Source organism: Halichoerus grypus, chromosome 9 (genome assembly GCF_964656455.1).
Source record: "Halichoerus grypus chromosome 9, mHalGry1.hap1.1, whole genome shotgun sequence".
NCBI classification, from domain to species: Eukaryota; Metazoa; Chordata; class Mammalia; order Carnivora; family Phocidae; genus Halichoerus; species Halichoerus grypus.
Window position 1 is genome coordinate 117,594,451 of NC_135720.1, and position 18,095 is coordinate 117,612,545.

An 18,095-nucleotide genomic window follows, 5' to 3' on the forward strand; every position below is an offset into this window, starting at 1 on the left:
CTTCTCAATGCGCATGCGCCGGCCCGGTTCTACCAACCAGGGTGAGAAGTGTTCTCGAGGACGGAAGTGGTGGAAGCAGAGGAAAGGGAGGTGCTGGGCTCTTCGGTCACGCGCTTGTGGGGGAGGCCAGGAAGGAGGCGGAAGAAGGTCCTGGGGGGAAGGGGCTGAGCGAAGGTGAAGGAAGGATAGCCAATCAGCTAGCGAGTTGTCTTTCGGGTTGGCCAATGAATTCACGCCTCGCGCACAATGTCTCGCGACAAGGGCGTTTCACTAGCATGTTTGGGCGCGTTGGGCGGCGTCTGGGTATAAAAGACTCCGCCCGAGCAGGCAGCCGCCATTCTGGGGTTCGTTTAGAGGTAAGTTTGGGTGTTTTGTCGGTTGGAGGGTAAAGTTTTGTTAAGATCGTTGGACTGGGGCAGGGGTTAGGCATGAGTTCTGTTAAGGACCATGGCTTATAGAAGGCGGCTGTGTTCGGGATGGGACATGGAGGTGTTCGGAGACAACAAATATGGTACTTAGGGTGTTTAAAGCAACCCGTATTGATTACATCTTTCTCCCTTGTGTTCCTTTTATCCCAGGTTTGAATTTTCTCGGAGAAAGACAGGCCGGCCACGAGGAAAAAAAAGAAACAAGCCGCAGCACCATCTAAGCCCTTGAAAGGATCCTGAGGGGGGAAAGGGAAAACAGCAGCCACCAGCCCAACCACTTGTGTCTTCTGCCCCTTCCCACCTATCTTGCCCACCCCACCAGCCCACGCTGCATGGGACTTGAAATCTGTGGCCGAAGGACCGTCACCACATAACTTCAAAAATAATCAACCACCCACCCATCCCAAACCCACCCAAATTCACTCATCCAGCGTTTACTTTTTTGAATCCACTCAGAACTTTTTTTCTACGACCCCCCCTCCCTAAATGGAGTTGGGTGGGGGGAAAATGAATGCTGAGTTGGCCTTCATTTTTTTAAGAGACTTTTTGATCCAATGAGGCCCCCCAAATAATTGAGTTTTGGGTCCTGGTTGGTTGTTTTATTTTTTTCTCCAAAATTTTAACCCCCTCCCCCCCTGAGCCCGAGGTGCTGACGTCGCAAAAAAATTGGATAGTAAGTGTCGAATTTTCCAAAACCAGCCTTGCAACAAGAAATCAACGTTTCCCGTTGTGAAACCAAAAATAATGAGAGGAAGAAATGAGCCAATAGAACAAAATAGAGAACTGGAGAAGGACCAAGCCGGTCACTTAATCTCCATTAAAAAAGGGCCTTTGGTCTTAAACAGTCTTGTTCTCTCTCCCCTACCACCTACCTTCCTGCCCTGCTGCAGGAAAGGAAAGGGTGGAGGGAGGGCCAGCAAGTGAGGATTTTGATGGTTAACCCTTCGTAATCCAGCCAATTTCCAGACTGCCAAAGCCATAAGTGTTTGCTTTTTATAAGGAGGAATGGTTAACTTCCTCTTGTTAGCAGTCTTCAAAAGGGTTAATGAGCTCACATACAAAAGATGGTGGATCTTGTGGCCCAGAAGTCCCACTTCTTTGTGTGTGAGACAAGCAGGGTGCCTTTCAATTTGCCAGATTAATAAGCAATCTGTACATAAAGATTGCAGGGTAAGGAGATGGGCAGAGAAATAATAGCTGGCTATGACTTTTTAAATGATTGTTAAATCCTCTCAATTTTAATGTAATTTGCTTGGGGTATATGTGTGTGGTTAAAATAGGTGGCAATCTAGGAATAAAGATTGCAAGACACTTAATTCAGTACAAAATATAATCTTAGTGCCAGTACATACAAGATAATGGGGAGGTAATGTTTTGTAATTGTTGCAGGTTGCATAGGTTATTTAAGAGCAAAAGTGATTAACATTTTAACTTGATACGTTTTGGTGGGTGGTAATACAGTCTAATAGGGGGTGGAGAGGTTGGGAAATGTGGAATTCAGGAGTAATTTTAAAAGCCATTTAGTGCAATTGAATGCTAGCTTTCTAAAAGATTTGTGTCGTTAAAAGGAATTTTTTTCTTCCCTGCTTCAATATGGCGACTTTTCCTTGTCCTTTTGTCTTCCAAGCGGCGTTGCAGGTTGTGTCTTGGCCCATTTTTCTCCTGTCCTCCCACCTCAACCCTATTTGTTGAGAGGGGTCCAAATCCTCCCCCCTTTCCCTTTATAGGGAGGATGGGGGTGGTCGATGGTAGCAGGTTGAACCTCAATTGCAAATTCAATTCTTCCCCGCAGAAAGTTGTTCTTTTAAATATTTTAATTGGTTTTATTTTCACAACTCTCTTACTCAAATTAGGTCAAAGACCATTCAGGATGGGTGCTGGTTTGGGGTATTTTACTGAAAAGGGGTGTTTTTGGATGTAACTAGCTGCCGGCAGTGCCGGGATAGCTTTTATAAGTTTTCCTCTTCTCCATTACAAAATGGCGTCGTCCCTGCTTCTTTGTTGTTTTTTTCTCCCTCTTTTGCCATCCCGAGCTTAGGGCCGCCCTAGAAACTTGGTCAAGGGGGAGGAGCAGCATGGAAAGGTGATGTAATCAGCTTTCTTCCTCTCCACCCTCTTGAAACTCCACCCCTGAGCAGATGCTTTCTGGACTCCTGTGCACGCTGCTGCTAGACAGGAAAAGACCTTTTCTTTAGAATATCTTTTATAATCTTAAAAGGAAAAAGCTTATAGGAATTAGGTCTTGAAGTTGTCCATCTCCTGGGCAGCTCTAGTTTTTATATTTAACAATCAGAGCCTGTTGCTTTTATTTTCACCTTCCTTCACTCATCACAACTGCTTGGAAATTTTCCCCGCTTCAGTTGCCAGGGGTGGAAAACCAGTCAAACCAACTATACTTTAAGACTGGGAGCCTTCTGGTGGTGTGTGTGTGTGTGAGCTGTGTGTATGTAGATCTGTGTGGTGGGGGATAGTGGGGGAGGGAGGACTTGTGAAAGTGACTTGAATAGACAAATGGGGCCTAATGACACTGAACTGTGCCATTGCTGCTCAGGAACTAGTCCTTGGGCCTGCATTTGGTCGCTTTGTATAATGAGACTGGGGGAGGGTGGGTACTTCAGGACTTCCTTTTAAATCACCCTTATTCCCACCTCTGGGTTTGGGGATAAACTCTTTGTGTTCAGTGCTGTATCACGTTCTCCAGTTGCGTAGCTCCTCTACATTGGTACTAGGATGAGAAGTGAATAGGAAAGGAGGCGGCAGTTGTAAACTCAAGGCAGGGGGATGCGAGCTACGGTGTCTGGTAAGCAAAACCTTTCTGGTATTACATTTCACAACCTTCATTTCTTTTTTCCAAAGAGCCACCTTTTTTGAATTTCTTTTTCCTTCCCTTTAGAAAGAAATTCCTTAAAAACATTAATGGGAGAATAATGTCGTCTTCATTTTTTAACTCGTGCAGTGCTTTTGCAATGGGTGCATGTTCAAGCCATGCCCAATCTGAGGGTGGTATTGGGTGTCCTGTCCCTTCTCTATCTTCCTCCAACTTTTTCAAAGTCAAATCTTTGTCAGACTCTCCATATACTTTTCATTTTTTAAAGTCCTGATTTGAAGTGTGGAGGTTCTAGGCAGAATTGGAAAGCCATTTTGTACAGCTGTCCTTTGGTGACTTGGTGAGACTTCAGGGCTAATTTTCTGCTGGGTACGGATTCTCAAATTAGTACTTAAACTTCTGGATTGGGTGGGAGGGACTCTTCTACATGTCTATTGACCGCAAGTTTTTTATCTTTTAAGCAGTTTGCCCTGTGCCTCTGCAGCATACCTTCCTTGGGAGCTGAATATTCCACCCATTGGGGTTCCTGATCTCTAGTGAACAGGGGATTAATAAGATCTTCCTTAACATGGGAGATGGGGAAACAAGGTCTTCTAGGGAAACCACATCCATCCAGAGAACCTTGGAGAACCTGATCCTTGTAGTTTGTGGCCAGTTATATTCTGGGATCTTTCGCTGGGGCTGGGAGGGTGATTGTACATTCTCACTGAGAGTCAGATAAGGTTTTGGGGAGCTCACTGTACCAGGTTTTCAAAATGAGTTTGAGGGATAGGGGCTTACTCCTTAGGAGAGGTAAGACCTCGTGCATCACCTGAGAGACCTAATTCAGTCCACTGAGTCATATTAGGACATAACCTCAAACACCCAAGAAAAGGAAGGGGAATGTCAGGGGTCAGGTACAAAGCATTTTCATTTCCCGAAGTGCTAAGGCTTCTAAGTTAAGGTAAATTCAGACTCCTTCCTCCTTTGTTACAAGAGTGTTAATGATTGTTTTTAAAAGGGCTCCGATTTGCATAGGGATTTTGTCCTGAACCAATTAAGTTCTTTTTTCTTGGTGATGGGTATGGAGTAACTTTGACCAAGCTAGATATTTTTCACCGTTAATTTAATAACCCTCAAGTAAAACTCCTTTCGGAGGCAGGAGTTGGTGTCACTGAAGAACTTTGAAGTTTGTCTCTGGTGAGGAATGTAGAACATTCCCCAGTGCCTTGTGTGTCAGCAGTGCTCATCTCTACAAAATGCTCCATGAGAAGGAACGCACAGCATAGGATGAGGTGGAGATAAGGCTGGGGGGGTTCCCCTCCCCCCCCACCCCTTCTGTATGTTCTATCTTCAAGGAAATTAAAAGCAAACATACCATGCCCTAGATTATTTTTGCTTCCAGAAAGCTTCCTTAAGCGTTCGTTCCAGGCTCCAGATAGGACTAGGTAATGTTGACACTTGGTTACTGCCCCTCCTTCCCTGGTCAACTCTGCCTTTTCCACTGTAGGCCTGTGCCAGGAATTTAGGCTCTTCATTCCTTTCCACTTGAGTGCCTTGTAGCTTCTTTCAAAATGTACTGACTGCGAAGTAAGGAAATTTGGTTGTAAGACGCTTGGAGTCCTTAATTTTAAATGAGTCAAATAATTTGCCTTTAGGAAAGCCATGAAAAAACCCATTTACATTTTGTCACGATTGGTACTTGTGAGACGAAACTTAGTTCTATTAACTGTATTTCCAAAATATAAATGATAGGAAAAATATTAGTGGGAAATGAATATTTAACATTTCTGCTTTGTCTTCTAGCTTCCCCTGACTATTCTTGCTTGTGAACGGGAATGAAAAAGTTGTCCCTGGGTCCCATTCCTAGCAGAGGGCACTGGACAGAATTTAGCTTTGTGCTCATTGGTCTCTTTCTGGGGATGGTTATTCTCTCTTCTTTCCCACCCTCTTATGTGAAGAGGAACATTTGAGCTCAGGTGACACTTCTTTTGAGTTTCTGAAGGAAGTAGGGGTAGCAGTCCTTTTGGCTCAGCTCGTACTTGGATATGCAAAAGGTAGTTCTCCAAGGTGATGTATATCTACTCTGGGTTTGAATCAGTCGGGTCAGCAGTATTTGGCCTGGTGGGGGCGGTGGTGCTGGTTTGAAGTGATGTTAATTTAATTGAAGTCTTTTTGTCACATTGTGTATATTGTGGTTGCTGATGATATGTATTACTTTGGACTCACTCACTGCTTTTCCAGTCTCCGATAGATGGGAAGTCTGTTTTATCCCTTTGTTGTATCTGTGTATGTATCTCTTGGTATAGTGTCTATATTATATCCCTTTATGGTGTCTTACTACATGGGAGGAATGCCTTTCTCTCCATGTCTGTCTCTGTTCTGTAAGAATCACCGCACTTCAGTGGATTTGGCCCATGGGCTTCTAATCTTATCCAGTATTCTACTTCAGTATTTCTCCTCTGACCGCAGGTTCTCCCCGTCCCTGTGGAGGTCCCACAGCAGGTGCAATAGCACACTTAACCCAGAGTTGCCCACCTCAGCGTTTTTTACCTCCTCTCCGTATTCAGCCCACAGAGCTCAAGCACCAGCCTCTTCCCTGCTTCTGCTGCTGCTTCCCTAGGTGCTTAGGGCCTATTTAGAAATTTATTGGCCTTTTTGTTGGGAGGACTAAAAGGTTGAGATTGTTATGCTTGTTTTTCTTTTTTGATTTGAGAACAAATAGAACAAATTTTTGTTGTTTTATAAGAAACTTGTTCTCTTTTCTGCGCAAAACACAGCTTGTAAAAACACTGATTTTTCCCACCCTTCTGCTGGGATCATGTCTGTTATCTGTACTATAAGCAGAAGGCAAGAAATTGTTTTCTTCTTGCCTCCTTTCTACCCAGCATTAACCTTACATTCCAAACGCAGATATTACTGAGGTAGCTTTCTTTTTCGGTTCTCAGAAGCCTGTGTTTAGAGGCATGAAAATCCCAGTCAGGGCCACATTGATTCTAAATTACCTTGGGTTTTGGCCTAGAAATTGCTTCACACTTTATCCTATGACAGCAGTTCAGCTTTTAATGAGCTCCTTTTCTAACCTGGTCTAAAGTAGCTACTTAAAATTTAATGGCATTTTTCCAGCTTCCAGTTTTATTCCATTCTTTTTGGCTCCGTGGTTTCTAATTTCAGGCCTTTCTTTTGGGGATCTTGGATGGTAGTGTGATTTTGGAGAGGAGTAGTAATCAAATGCGCATCTTTGCTTTTGAAATCACAAAGCAGTCTTAACTTTAAAACAATAAAAATTTGTGCAGCATTTGGTTAATGAGTGACAGTTCTGTTCACCGCTTAGGAGTACCTGCTTGATTTTCTTTATATCCATTTGTTTCCATTTCTGGGAGCTACCCACAACTCTCTTGAGGGAAAGATTATGTTTTCAAGTTTTTATCACTTACCACTTTAGCTGATTGTCTCCTGGTGCAAACAGAGCATATTCTGCTTGAGGTGACTGTGACTGTTAATAGACTAAGATAAAAAGTAACTGACTAATCTTAGAAGACATTTAGCCCAAGTGTCCAAGATTGTCCCGGTTCTTATCAAGCTATAGGCTTTTTTTTTTTTCAAGCTTATTTATCAGCAGCTAAGAAGAAATAGGACCTAACAATAAGCAGAAATACCTTGGAATGTTGAGTGTTTTGTTAAGGGAACTCGACTCAGCCCTAATACAATTTAGTGAAGTTCAGCTATCTAGAAAGGATGTAACTGGGAGGGAGAGAGAAAGGTGTGCTGCCCAGTCCTCCAGTCTAATTGTCTTCCCATTGAGTCCTGTATTAACACCGTGCTTAACTTGCCAGGGCTTTTTTTCCTCTGTCATAGTGATGGTTGATTTTTTCTTACCTAGAAAATGGTGAGTGTAGTTGAATATAGATTGAATAATTAGTCACAAAATTTTGTCAGCTGTAGAAATGGAATTTATTAGAGGGTATAGTGGGACTGTCCTTGCCACCCATTTATTCTTTGGGTTTATTTTGTCCTTGTCTTAGAAACCTCGATCATGGGTTCGGGTCCCATAGATCCCAAAGAGCTTCTCAAGGGCCTGGATAGCTTCCTAAACCGAGATGGGGAAGTCAAGAGTGTGGATGGGATTTCCAAGATCTTCAGGTGAGTCTGCTTATCTTTGGATTCACTGTGAGCAGAGGATACTGTATGTTGTAATATCACTATAAGTAAGACTGACAAGAATGAGTGTTTTTGGAGGGGAAAGAGTCAGTGGAATAAGATTGGTATCCAATAATTTTAGATAGGAAAAGGTGATCCCTTGGTTCCTTGCGATAATGGAATCGGGGTTTGGATATCCACAGTCTCGAGGAAGTCACGCTTTGGAAGGAAGGGAGCGGGGGGAGCCAGGTGACAGAATTCTTGGTTCTGTTTTGGATCACATTCCATATACCCAAACTGCTGTCTTCCTTCAGGAATCCTCCAGTTTCCCAGGGGAAGGCAAAAGACTAAGCCAGTCCTGAACAGACTACAAATGGATGGCTGTTAGTGCTAGGATACTTCATTGGGAAGCAGAATCAAGTGTGGCCTGTGGGTTAGAGAAGCAGTGATGCTCACCTCCCCAGATCAGAGACTTCAGTGTCTCCTCAGTTGTCTTCCATCTTCTCATAGGATTCCATTTCACTCTGGATCCATCCCATCCCCCGAGAGGCTTGTGTGACCTTCCCACTCTGTGGCAAAGTCCCAAGTCATCAGGGATTTTTAGGCACTCCCACAGATCAGAGATGGTTCTGCTGAAAGAAGAGCCTCTTGCTCCATTTTTAACCTTAATTTCTCTCCTACAGCCTGATGAAGGAAGCACGAAAGATGGTGAGTCGATGCACTTACTTGAACATTCTCCTGCAGACCCAGTCACCAGAAATATTGGTCAAGTAAGTGGGGATCTGGGTGGCTGGGCTGGGAAGATGTACTTAGAAGGTGGGTGAGGGGAGGCATGGGGGACTAGGAGTATGGGACATGGCACTCCAAAACCCAGGAAAGGCATTACAGATTCTCCTACCTGTCTGCAGGTTTATTGATGTTGGTGGCTACAAGCTGCTTAACAGTTGGCTGACCTATTCAAAGACAACCAACAACATTCCCCTCTTGCAGCAAATTCTGCTGACCCTGCAGCACCTCCCGCTCACTGTGGACCATCTCAAGCAGGTACCTTAAGTCTCTACAACGCTAGTGCTTTCTTTTTGCTTTAGCCTAATAGATAAAATACACGGACTCTGATGTGGTTGCATTCTTGGGCCTGTGCAGGAGAGTGGTAGAAAAAACAGGAATTTAGTATCAGAAGACTTGGTTTATGTACATTAATAGGTGTGTGGTTAGGGCGGTTCAGGTATTTGAGCCTCAGTTTTCTTGTCTATTGTTGGGAATGATTGTACCTATCTACATTGGTTGTTTTAAGGATTAAGATTGTGCCTACAAAGGTTTTGTAAATGGTAAAGTACTACAGTAGCGGTGGTCGCAGTTAGGGACTATTAAGAAGTTGTGGGCAGGGCACCCAGCTGGCTCAGTTGGTGGAGTGTGCGACTCTTGATCTTGGGATTGTGGGTTTGAGCCCCACGCTTGGGTGTAGAGACGACTTAAAAATAGTCTCACAAAAAAGAAATTGTGCATGAATTTGTGCAGTTCTTAGCTCCGAGAGGACTCATTTTCCTCCTTGTACTTAACCTTTCTCCCCATCTCTCATAGAACAACACAGCCAAACTGGTGAAGCAGCTGAGCAAGTCAAGTGAGGATGAAGGTAGGGGCCAGTCCTTCCTCATGACTGCCTCTTTGTTATTTTCATGTCTCACTCCCATCCTTGAACTGCCCTGTCACTCCTTCTTACCTCACTTTTACTTTCCTCTTTTAAAAATTGAGCCTCTCTAACCTATCACCCTTTCCTATTCTCAATTCCGAATGGGATTTGTCCATTTCTCTACTACTGAATGTAAGACAAGTTCCCATACTTTAACAAGAAGCTGATTCTTAATATCCCTTGGTGTAAAAGGTATACACTTAAAATTCTTTGGAGAAAATAGTGTCATCCAAGAGAGTGTCATCATCATTTCCTTTTGTTTTTCTAAATAAATATAGCATATTCTGGGACCCTCAGTGTGTGTTTTCCTAACAATAGACATATAGTTATACCAATAAACACCTTCCTTTAGGACATGGGCAGAAAGAATCCTGACTGCTGGAGTAGATCATAGCTTTGGTAGCAACAGAGTCTTTCTTTTTCTTAAGACAAAGGGTATTGGAGCCCTTGGCAAGGGCCATACAGTTCTGGCTTAAAGACAGGGCCTGGCTCCAGAAAGTCCCAGCCTTTTCTTTAGTGAAGAGAAGGGTTTCTACCCAGGGCACAAACCACTAGTGAAGACCCTGGCGTGCCACAGGTGAGCAGTGTTCTAGCGGAGCTAATCCCCTGATCAGGATACAGGCTTACTCTTTTGTCTAAAGGGAATGGTGTGCTAGGTCCTTTTGGAAAGAGGCTTTGGCAGTTTGGTGTGGAAGGAGCATGTAGGCCTGGGTAAGCCTATCTGAAGTTCCTTTAGCTGTAGGAGAAAACACTGGGAATATTTACCAAGATAAAGGGTTTAATTCACAGTGTTTAAGTGAAAAACATTCTCTAGCTTTCTGTTCTTTTAGTTGTATTCGTTCTCGGTTTTAGGTCCTTTTAGATACTGAGCAACTTCTGTATTTGTGACATTACAGAGTATCTTGAATAATAATTTGTAATGTAACACGTATTACAGAATTTCCTATTAAATCATTGCTCATCTCTTGTTTCTTTATTGTCGGGTATAGTGTTCCTTGTTTTCCAGTTAGCTCAATTGTGCTGCCACCGTTGCATATAGGTTTAATTGTTTTGTCCTTCTTTGAATACTGAAATTTGGACATTCCTTATAGACCTTAAAGTCTCAATAGACCATAGTATCAATTGGTCCAAAAAAGGTTTAGGATATCCCTGTATTGGGGATGCGCTGGAGTTTATGTTGCCTTAAGTATAGAAATTGGTAGTTGTGTATTTGAAAAGTTGTGGTTTAATGTTTTCAACAATCTCATTATTAAATGAGTCTATAAGTGGAAATGTTGGCAAGAGGATGGATGCCACAGATAAGAGAGGTTATTTGCCAAGTACAAAAGGCAAGAGCTGTAAAGGTTTTTGTTCTTTTCTATATATTTGGAAACACATTTTGTCCTTTATCTTTAAATTCTCTACCCATCTTTTTTCTCCAAATAAACAAAGCCTTCCCCATCCCTGAAGTGGTCTGCTTTAAGCTCTTCGCCTTTGCTACACTTAATTGTTGTTTTTTTTTTTAAGCCATTATCACTAGTAGCATTGTAGGAAGAAAGGTGGCTTAGGAAATCTTCTGTAAAATGGATCTAAAAAAAAAAAAAAAAGATGGATCTAAATCTCCCTCCTTGAAACTTGGTTTGCCTTTAGGACAACATAGAGTGATACTGTTCTTAGCTTTTCAGGTACTTGAACCCTGCCTGCCTTTTTCCTGATTTTAGTTCGGCACTGGCTTCATTCTGCAGCTTCCTAGCTTTCTGACTCTGATCTTTATGCTGCTGTCTGTCTGTGAAGGAGGAATAAGAATCTTCAAGTTATAACAGCCACATGAGATATATGTAAAAAACTGATGTCGGTTTCTTTTAATTGATTAACACTGATGTGGTTTTTATAATGTACAATGTATGTAATTAATGTCGTTCCCCCCCGCCCTGCCCCCTGGTTGGATTGGAATGGAAGACTGCTGTGTGATTCATTGTTCCATTTTGAAGAGTTTGGTTTGTGAGCCTATGTCATGTTCTTAAAACTCTTGGTTACATTTTCTGTTACGTAGATTTTCACAGTATATCTTTAAACATCTCTATTTTCTGTTATTGGAAGAATAGTGTTTTTAGCTACTTAGGCATTTCCCCTTATATTCTCACCTGCAGAGCTCCGGAAATTGGCTTCAGTCCTTGTCAGTGACTGGATGGCTGTCATCCGCTCCCAGAGCAGTACCCAGCCTGCTGGTAAGCTCCTTAGTCTTTTATCCCTCGTATTTATTTCTTTCCCACTGGGACATGGCCTTCAAGTGTCTTTAGCCTGCTTCACCTCTGACAATCTTTCTCTTTAAGTAAAATCCCTTTCTACTTTGTTTTTTCATAACAGAGAAAGATAAGAAAAAACGTAAAGAAGAGGGGAAGAGTCGAACCACCCCTCCTGAGCGACCCTTGACTGAGGTGAAGGTTGAGACCCGGGCTGAGGAGGCCCCAGAGAAGAAGAAAGAGAAGCCGAAGTCTCTCCGAACGACGGCACCCAGTCACGCCAAATTCCGTTCCACTGGTAGGGCTGTTGGCTGGTCTTGGGAGGGTCTGTGGGCAGATGTACACCTAGGACCTTGTAGTAGAATAGCTGATTTATGATAGGGCACACACATGGAAGAGGGAAGATTGGTGGGTGAAACTTGGGCTAGATGAAGATTTAGGGTTGGACCAGGGAGGAAGAGTTAAGAGAGTGGGAGTGAGTTCAACCCCAACAGCATGTTTCTTCCCACAGGGCTAGAGCTGGAGACCCCGTCTTTGGTGCCTGTGAAGAAGAATGCCAGTGCCGTGGTAGTTTCTGACAAGTACAATCTTAAACCCATCCCCCTCAAGCGTCAGAGGTATGGACCACCTCCTGGGTTTCTGCATGGGTTAGGTCTGTGGACATGAGGGGGAAAGAAGGGGTGAGTCAGAGATGTTGACAGTTCTTCTTCTGACAGCACCACAGTTGCTCCAGGAGATGCTGCACCTCCTGCAGAGAAGAAATACAAGCCACTGAACACCACACCGAATGCCACCAAAGAGATAAAAGTGAAGATCATCCCACCACAGCGTGAGTCTAAAGTGGAGGAATGCACTTTGGGAGCAAACTCTTCATGGGAATGAATGTTGGGGCGTGGTAGGGGATGGATTTCTTGGTGTCTTAATTAACTTTTGCACCTCTGGAGCTCCCCTTTCGTAGGATTACTTAAAAGTAACTATAGAGATGAGGTATGGAGGTGTGCTATTCAGTGACTAATTTAGGGGTACTCCCAGCTTTGGGATATTCTGTCCTGTCCACGGGGGCTGGCTTCTTCAGTTACCTGAGCTCTAATTCATACTCAGAGCCTCGAGTTGCCTGCCTTTAAAAGAAAGGGCACCTGGCTGGCTCAGTTGGAGGAGCATGCAACTCTTTTTATCCAGGTCGGGAGTTCAAGACCCACACTGGTTGTAGAGATTACTTAAAAACAAAAGAATAACAAGAATTCCTTGTGTGAATCCAGCATACGCTTCCTGGTCACCTTGAACTTAACTGTGTCCTCAGTTGGGGCAGGGTCTCCATTGGCCCACTTCCTGCCCGGACTTTGTCTATAGGAATAGGATTGTGAAAGAGGTCTGATGATTCCCTTTTATGCTTTTTCCTTTTGTAGCAATGGAGGGCCTGGGCTTTCTGGATGCGCTCAATTCAGCCCCTGTTCCAGGCATCAAAATTAAGAAGAAGAAGAAGGTGCTGTCACCTACAGCTGCCAAGGTTTGAGCCCTGGGCTGTAGGTGTCACTTGACAGGGTGTCAAAAGTAAAGTAGAAGGAAGGGCTCAGCAGCTAGGAGTGGTTGGGGAGGACAACAAGATGTGGACTGGGATGGGGTGGGGGTGGGTCGGCAGTATGAGAGACAGAGTCTTCCTTTATAGGAACTCATGGGGGATCCTGTCTAGGACCCTGGACTAATTGCCTTACCTTAACCTTGGCTTTCATGTCCACTCATTAACTTCTTTTTCTTTCACAATAGCCAAGCCCATTTGAAGGGAAAACGAGCACAGAACCAAGCACAGCCAAACCTTCTTCCCCAGAACCAGCACCTCTTTGTGAGGCTATGGACACAGACCGCCCAGGCACCCCAGTTCCCCCTGTTGAAGTCCCAGAGCTCATGGATACAGGTAAGTCTAGAAATTGGTTCAGGTTTGGGGGTTTTCTAAAAGGAAGGACCTGGGTTTGAAACCTCTCCTGCTTACAGCCTCTTTGGAGCCAGGAGCACTGGATGCAAAGCCAGTAGAGAGTCCTGGAGATCCTAGCCAGCTGACCCGGAAAGGCAGGAAGAGGAAGACTGTGACGTGGCCTGAGGAGGGCAAACTGAGAGAATATTTCTATTTTGAACTGGATGAAACTGAACGAGGTTAGCGGTCAAGATTCTTGTGTAGAAAGTGGGTATAGAGAGTTTAAAAAGGACTGGGTTGTGTTTAGTTTTTGTCTTTTTTCTCCTTGCCAATAGTAAATGTGAATAAGATCAAGGACTTTGGCGAGGCAGCTAAGCGAGAGATACTGTCAGACCGACATGCATTTGAGACGGCCCGGCGTCTGAGCCATGACAACATGGAGGAGAAGGTGCCCTGGGTATGCCCGCGGCCCCTGGTTCTGCCCTCACCCCTTGTCACCCCTGGAAGCAACAGCCAGGAGCGATACATCCAGGCTGAGCGGGAGAAAGGAATCCTTCAGGAGCTCTTCCTGAACAAGGAAAGGTGAGCAAAACACGGTTTCCACCCTGGGCGGCATGAACCATGTTCGTCTTAAGTGCTTGGACCCCTGAGGGGAACATGCTCTGGGTAATTCCGACGCAGGTGGAGGCTAGGAGGGAATGTGAGGGCTTGAATAAATAATTTGACTGTCATTCTTTTTTTCCCCATCACCTGTGGCATTCCTAATAGTCCTCATGAACCTGATCCTGAGCCCTATGAACCTGTCCCCCCGAAGCTCATCCCCCTAGATGAGGTGAGCACACGCTATGTGGTGATGGAGATTGTGACCGATTTTAATGTGTCTTTCAACATTTCATTTCCATTTCAAATGGAATGTCTCTTCATTCTTTCAAGTTAGTCCTGATTGTTCTCCTGTTCTTGCAGGAGTGTTCCATGGATGAGACCCCGTATATTGAGACCCTGGAGCCTGGAGGAGCTGGTGGCTCACCTGATGGGGCAGGCGGCTCCAAGTTGCCTCCTGTCCTGGCCAATCTCATGGGAAGCATGGGTGCTGGGAAGAGCCCCCAGGGTCCTGGAGGAGGAGGCATCAATGTCCAAGAGATCCTCACCTCCATCATGGTATGAGCCCGCCTTCCTCTTTCCCACTGTCTCTGGAATCTGCCTCTCTTTTTACCCCAGTACTCGTCTTCTCACTTCCCTCCTCATCTGGCTCTTTTCTCTGCCTTGCATTTTATTGACCTTGCTCTTTAATCATCTTGCCTCACAGGGTAGCCCAAATAGTCATCCCTCAGAGGAACTGCTCAAGCAACCAGACTATTCAGACAAGATCAAGCAGATGCTCGGTAATCACCAGGGCCAGCCCTGGGGCCTGGGGGAGGAAGCCTACTGTGGAGTTGGGGGTGAGTGGGAAGCCGGGGGTATTGCCGCTGGGTGGGAGGGCAAGACTGGACAGAGCATTGCTCTGCCAAGTTGGTCTGAGAGGGCCAGAGAGGCACACCTAAGTAGGAAGTCATGCCTCTTCTAGAATCCTCTTGCTCTACTTTTTTTTTTTTTTTTTTTTTTCTTTTTTAAATAGTGCCACATGGACTCTTAGGCCCTGGTCCAATAGCCAATGGTTTCCCACCAGGAGGCCCTGGGGGCCCCAAGGCCATGCAACACTTCCCCCCTGGGCCTGGGGGACCTATGCCAGGTAGGTGGTGAGAGGTTGGAATGGGTTTACCTGCTTAATTTTGGCCTGGTAATCGTGTAGGATTGACTCAAAGGTGGGAGGTGGTTTAGGCTGGGAGGGGCCGTCCCTGAGTGTAACAGGTAGCTGATAATGTCTCTTTTTCCCTCACAGGTCCTCATGGAGGCCCTGGTGGGCCAGTGGGTCCACGTCTCTTGGGTCCCCCACCCCCTCCACGAGGGGGTGATCCCTTCTGGGATGGCCCAGGTGACCCCATGCGGGGTGGCCCAATGCGGGGGGGTCCAGGACCAGGTCCTGGACCATACCATAGAGGCCGTGGTGGCCGAGGAGGAAATGAACCGCCTCCTCCTCCTCCCTTCCGGGGGGCCAGAGGAGGTCGCTCTGGAGGAGGACCCCCAAATGGACGAGGGGGCCCTGGTGGGGGCATGGTTGGAGGTGGTGGGCATCGTCCCCATGAAGGCCCTGGTGGGGGCATGAGCAGCAGCAGTGGACACCGCCCCCACGAAGGCCCTGGCAGTGGCATGGGTGGTGGGCACCGCCCCCACGAAGGCCCAGGCGGTAGCATGGGTGGAGGTGGGGGACATCGTCCCCATGAAGGCCCTGGTGGTGGCATGGGCAGTGGCAGTGGCCATCGCCCCCATGAAGGCCCTGGCAGTGGCATGGGTGGAGGCAGTGGACATCGCCCCCATGAAGGTCCTGGTGGAGGAATGGGTGCTGGAGGTGGACATCGCCCCCATGAAGGCCCTGGTGGGAGCATGGGTGGAAGTGGTGGACATCGCCCCCATGAAGGTCCTGGACATGGGGGGCCCCATGGCCACCGGCCTCATGATGTCCCTGGTCACCGAGGCCATGACCATCGAGGGCCACCACCTCATGAGCACCGTGGCCATGATGGCCCTGGCCATGGAGGAGGGGGCCACCGAGGGCACGATGGAGGCCACAGCCATGGAGGAGGTGAGAATGGTTCCTGCTCGGTACTACATGGCTTTTGGTGTCCCCTGAAAGTTTTGGGGGAGCATCACTACCCTGGGTGTGCTAGGCCAGACATGAAATCACCCTGTTTTCAGTATGCCTGGCAGTTGCTACCCTTGGCCCTTTCCTCAAATCCGTAGGATTCCATGTCTCCCTGAAAGTTTTTAGGATGCTATGGACGGGGTGGGGATGGCGTGCGAGGGTGGCATCGACCTCTTGGCCGTGTTCTAATGACTCCACCATCATTCCCACAGACATGTCAAACCGCCCTGTTTGCCGACATTTCATGATGAAGGGCAACTGCCGCTACGAGAACAACTGTGCCTTCTACCACCCGGGGGTCAATGGGCCCCCCCTGCCCTAGGGACCGCCTCCTCTGCCCCACCCACACACACCCCTGTGGACTGCAGCCTCGCTCCTTCCGCCCTGTTATGGCTTCTGTGAGGCCCACGTTCCCCTGTCCCCAGCTGAGGAGGAGCCGGCCCCCTCAGTTCCCACCTGCTTGGGTTGCTGGGGGTTTTCTGATCACTGGTGCGCATTGATGTACATACTTTCCTCCAGTCTGAGGAGGAGAGAGACTGGATACATTCTGTACCCTGGACTGCTGAAGAGAAGACCCAGTTGGCTTCATTTTTTTGAGGAGATTTGCCCTATAACCCCAAGCCCCTTTCCAGTATTACCCTTTATGCCTGAGAACCTAAAGCTGGTTATCCTGGAGAACACCTCTACTCTCCTGTTGTGGGTCCTCCACATGCACACAGAACTGACACGGGATCAGCTGCACTTATGAAATCATCCCAGCCAAGTTCATTCTTCTCATGGGGTGGGGAGATGGTAAAAGGGGTATTAGATATCCCACTGCACTGAGAGGGCTCAATCAGGCTGGATTTGAGTTCTGGAATACATCATCCCCACTTCTGCCCTGGCACAGGCTTTCCATTGAGTCCCTTCTCAAGTACGACTTCGCAACCTTCTGTGAACACCCAGGTCTGCATCATGGGTCTGCTAGGTTCAGTGATGGTCAATTCACGTCCGCATCCAGTGGAAGTTGTAGCTGGCACGGGTGAGGCTAGTGGTGGTGGCCCGCCCTTGCCTGCAGCTCATTCTGGAAACTTTGTAAAACACTTCAGTGAGACCAGCTTTCCATCAACTTGCCTGCGTTCTGGGCCTGACAGTCACACTACACGCACTGCCTTCAGGAGTTGGCGCACTCTGCCCCACCTGGAACCTCGGTGCGAGGCCTCCAGCTCCCTTGCCCCGTCAGCCACCTCCGGGTCCCACCAGGTGCCTTCCTGGGTGGGTGCCGCAAGCTGACGTGCCCTTCCCCAGCCCTCTCCTTCCCAGGTCTCGGCATCAGTTTGTTTTCTATGAAAACAGTGGATTGGTTGGCTTTTGTGCAGGGTCTTGGGTTAGAGCCACGATGGATTTGAGGGATGAGTATTTTTTTTCTTTTGGTTTTGTATATTTTGTACATTAATAATAAACAGTGGAAAGAGAAGCAGCTTATTTAACCCCTAGTGTGTTTGGGCTCTTTGTTTAAAAAAACAAAAACTAAAACCCAGCCATTGTCTGCTGCCTTAAGTACATTAGTACAACCCTCTGTGGAATCCGTTATTCAGTCCCTTTGAGGAGCTAACATTTGTTCTGCTGTGAGGTCAGTGTGGGTATTAAGTGAAATACTGGTGAAGGAATACTTTGAACATAAAAGACCACAGGTACAGAGTAAATCCCATGGGTCAACATTCTTTGAGCAAGCCTTGGGACCTAGGGAAACAGCTTTTCACAGATCGCTGGAGCTGCCAATGGTGTGGGTGGACATTCGTTCCACCTCCAGTTGAACCTACCATCCCTGTGGAGTTGCCTAGGAAAGGAATTTAAGTGAGGGTGGGTGGAAGGAGCACGGAGAGTGGAAGGAGGAAAACTCCCCAGAGCAGTTTCTGGGGGAAGAAAAAACTGGTGGCTCCTTTTAAGAGCAGTTTCAGTGGACAAAGAGAACAGAACAGCATAGGCTGCTCTTGCCCCAGAAAGTGGCTCTGCGGAGGAGACCTCACTAGGCCTACTGCCTGATGGCGTTGGGTTCGTAAGGACAGGTGTTAGTCGTGTTGATGGAGTAAGGTCTCAGACAGGTTTTGGAGATCAGAACATGGACAGGATTAACTTCAAATAGGAATTTCTGCTATTCTTGAAACTAGAAATTAGGAT

General features: G+C 46.5%; 1 protein-coding gene across 2 annotated transcripts; it reads left to right on the plus strand.

Annotated features, from left to right (window-relative positions):
• Positions 1–241: 241 nt before the first annotated feature.
• PPP1R10 (protein phosphatase 1 regulatory subunit 10) lies at positions 242–17,404 on the plus strand. 2 transcript variants are annotated; one of them, XM_036120386.2, is made up of 20 exons: positions 242–356; positions 579–1,101; positions 7,260–7,377; positions 8,058–8,144; positions 8,283–8,418; positions 8,956–9,007; positions 11,194–11,271; positions 11,411–11,584; positions 11,798–11,903; positions 12,003–12,115; positions 12,693–12,793; positions 13,051–13,198; positions 13,276–13,434; positions 13,531–13,777; positions 13,964–14,027; positions 14,159–14,353; positions 14,502–14,577; positions 14,811–14,924; positions 15,075–15,875; positions 16,148–17,404. In XM_036120386.2, the coding sequence occupies exons 3-20, from the start codon at positions 7,271–7,273 to the stop codon at positions 16,255–16,257; spliced, it is 2,868 nt and encodes a 955-aa protein (XP_035976279.2). In that variant the 5' UTR covers positions 242–356; positions 579–1,101; positions 7,260–7,270; the 3' UTR covers positions 16,258–17,404. The 2 variants fall into 2 exon arrangements, with proteins under 2 accessions (XP_035976279.2, XP_035976278.2); XM_036120385.2 differs by lacking the exons at positions 242–356; positions 579–1,101 and adding an exon at positions 3,064–3,228.
• The last annotated feature ends 691 nt before the right edge of the window (positions 17,405–18,095 follow it).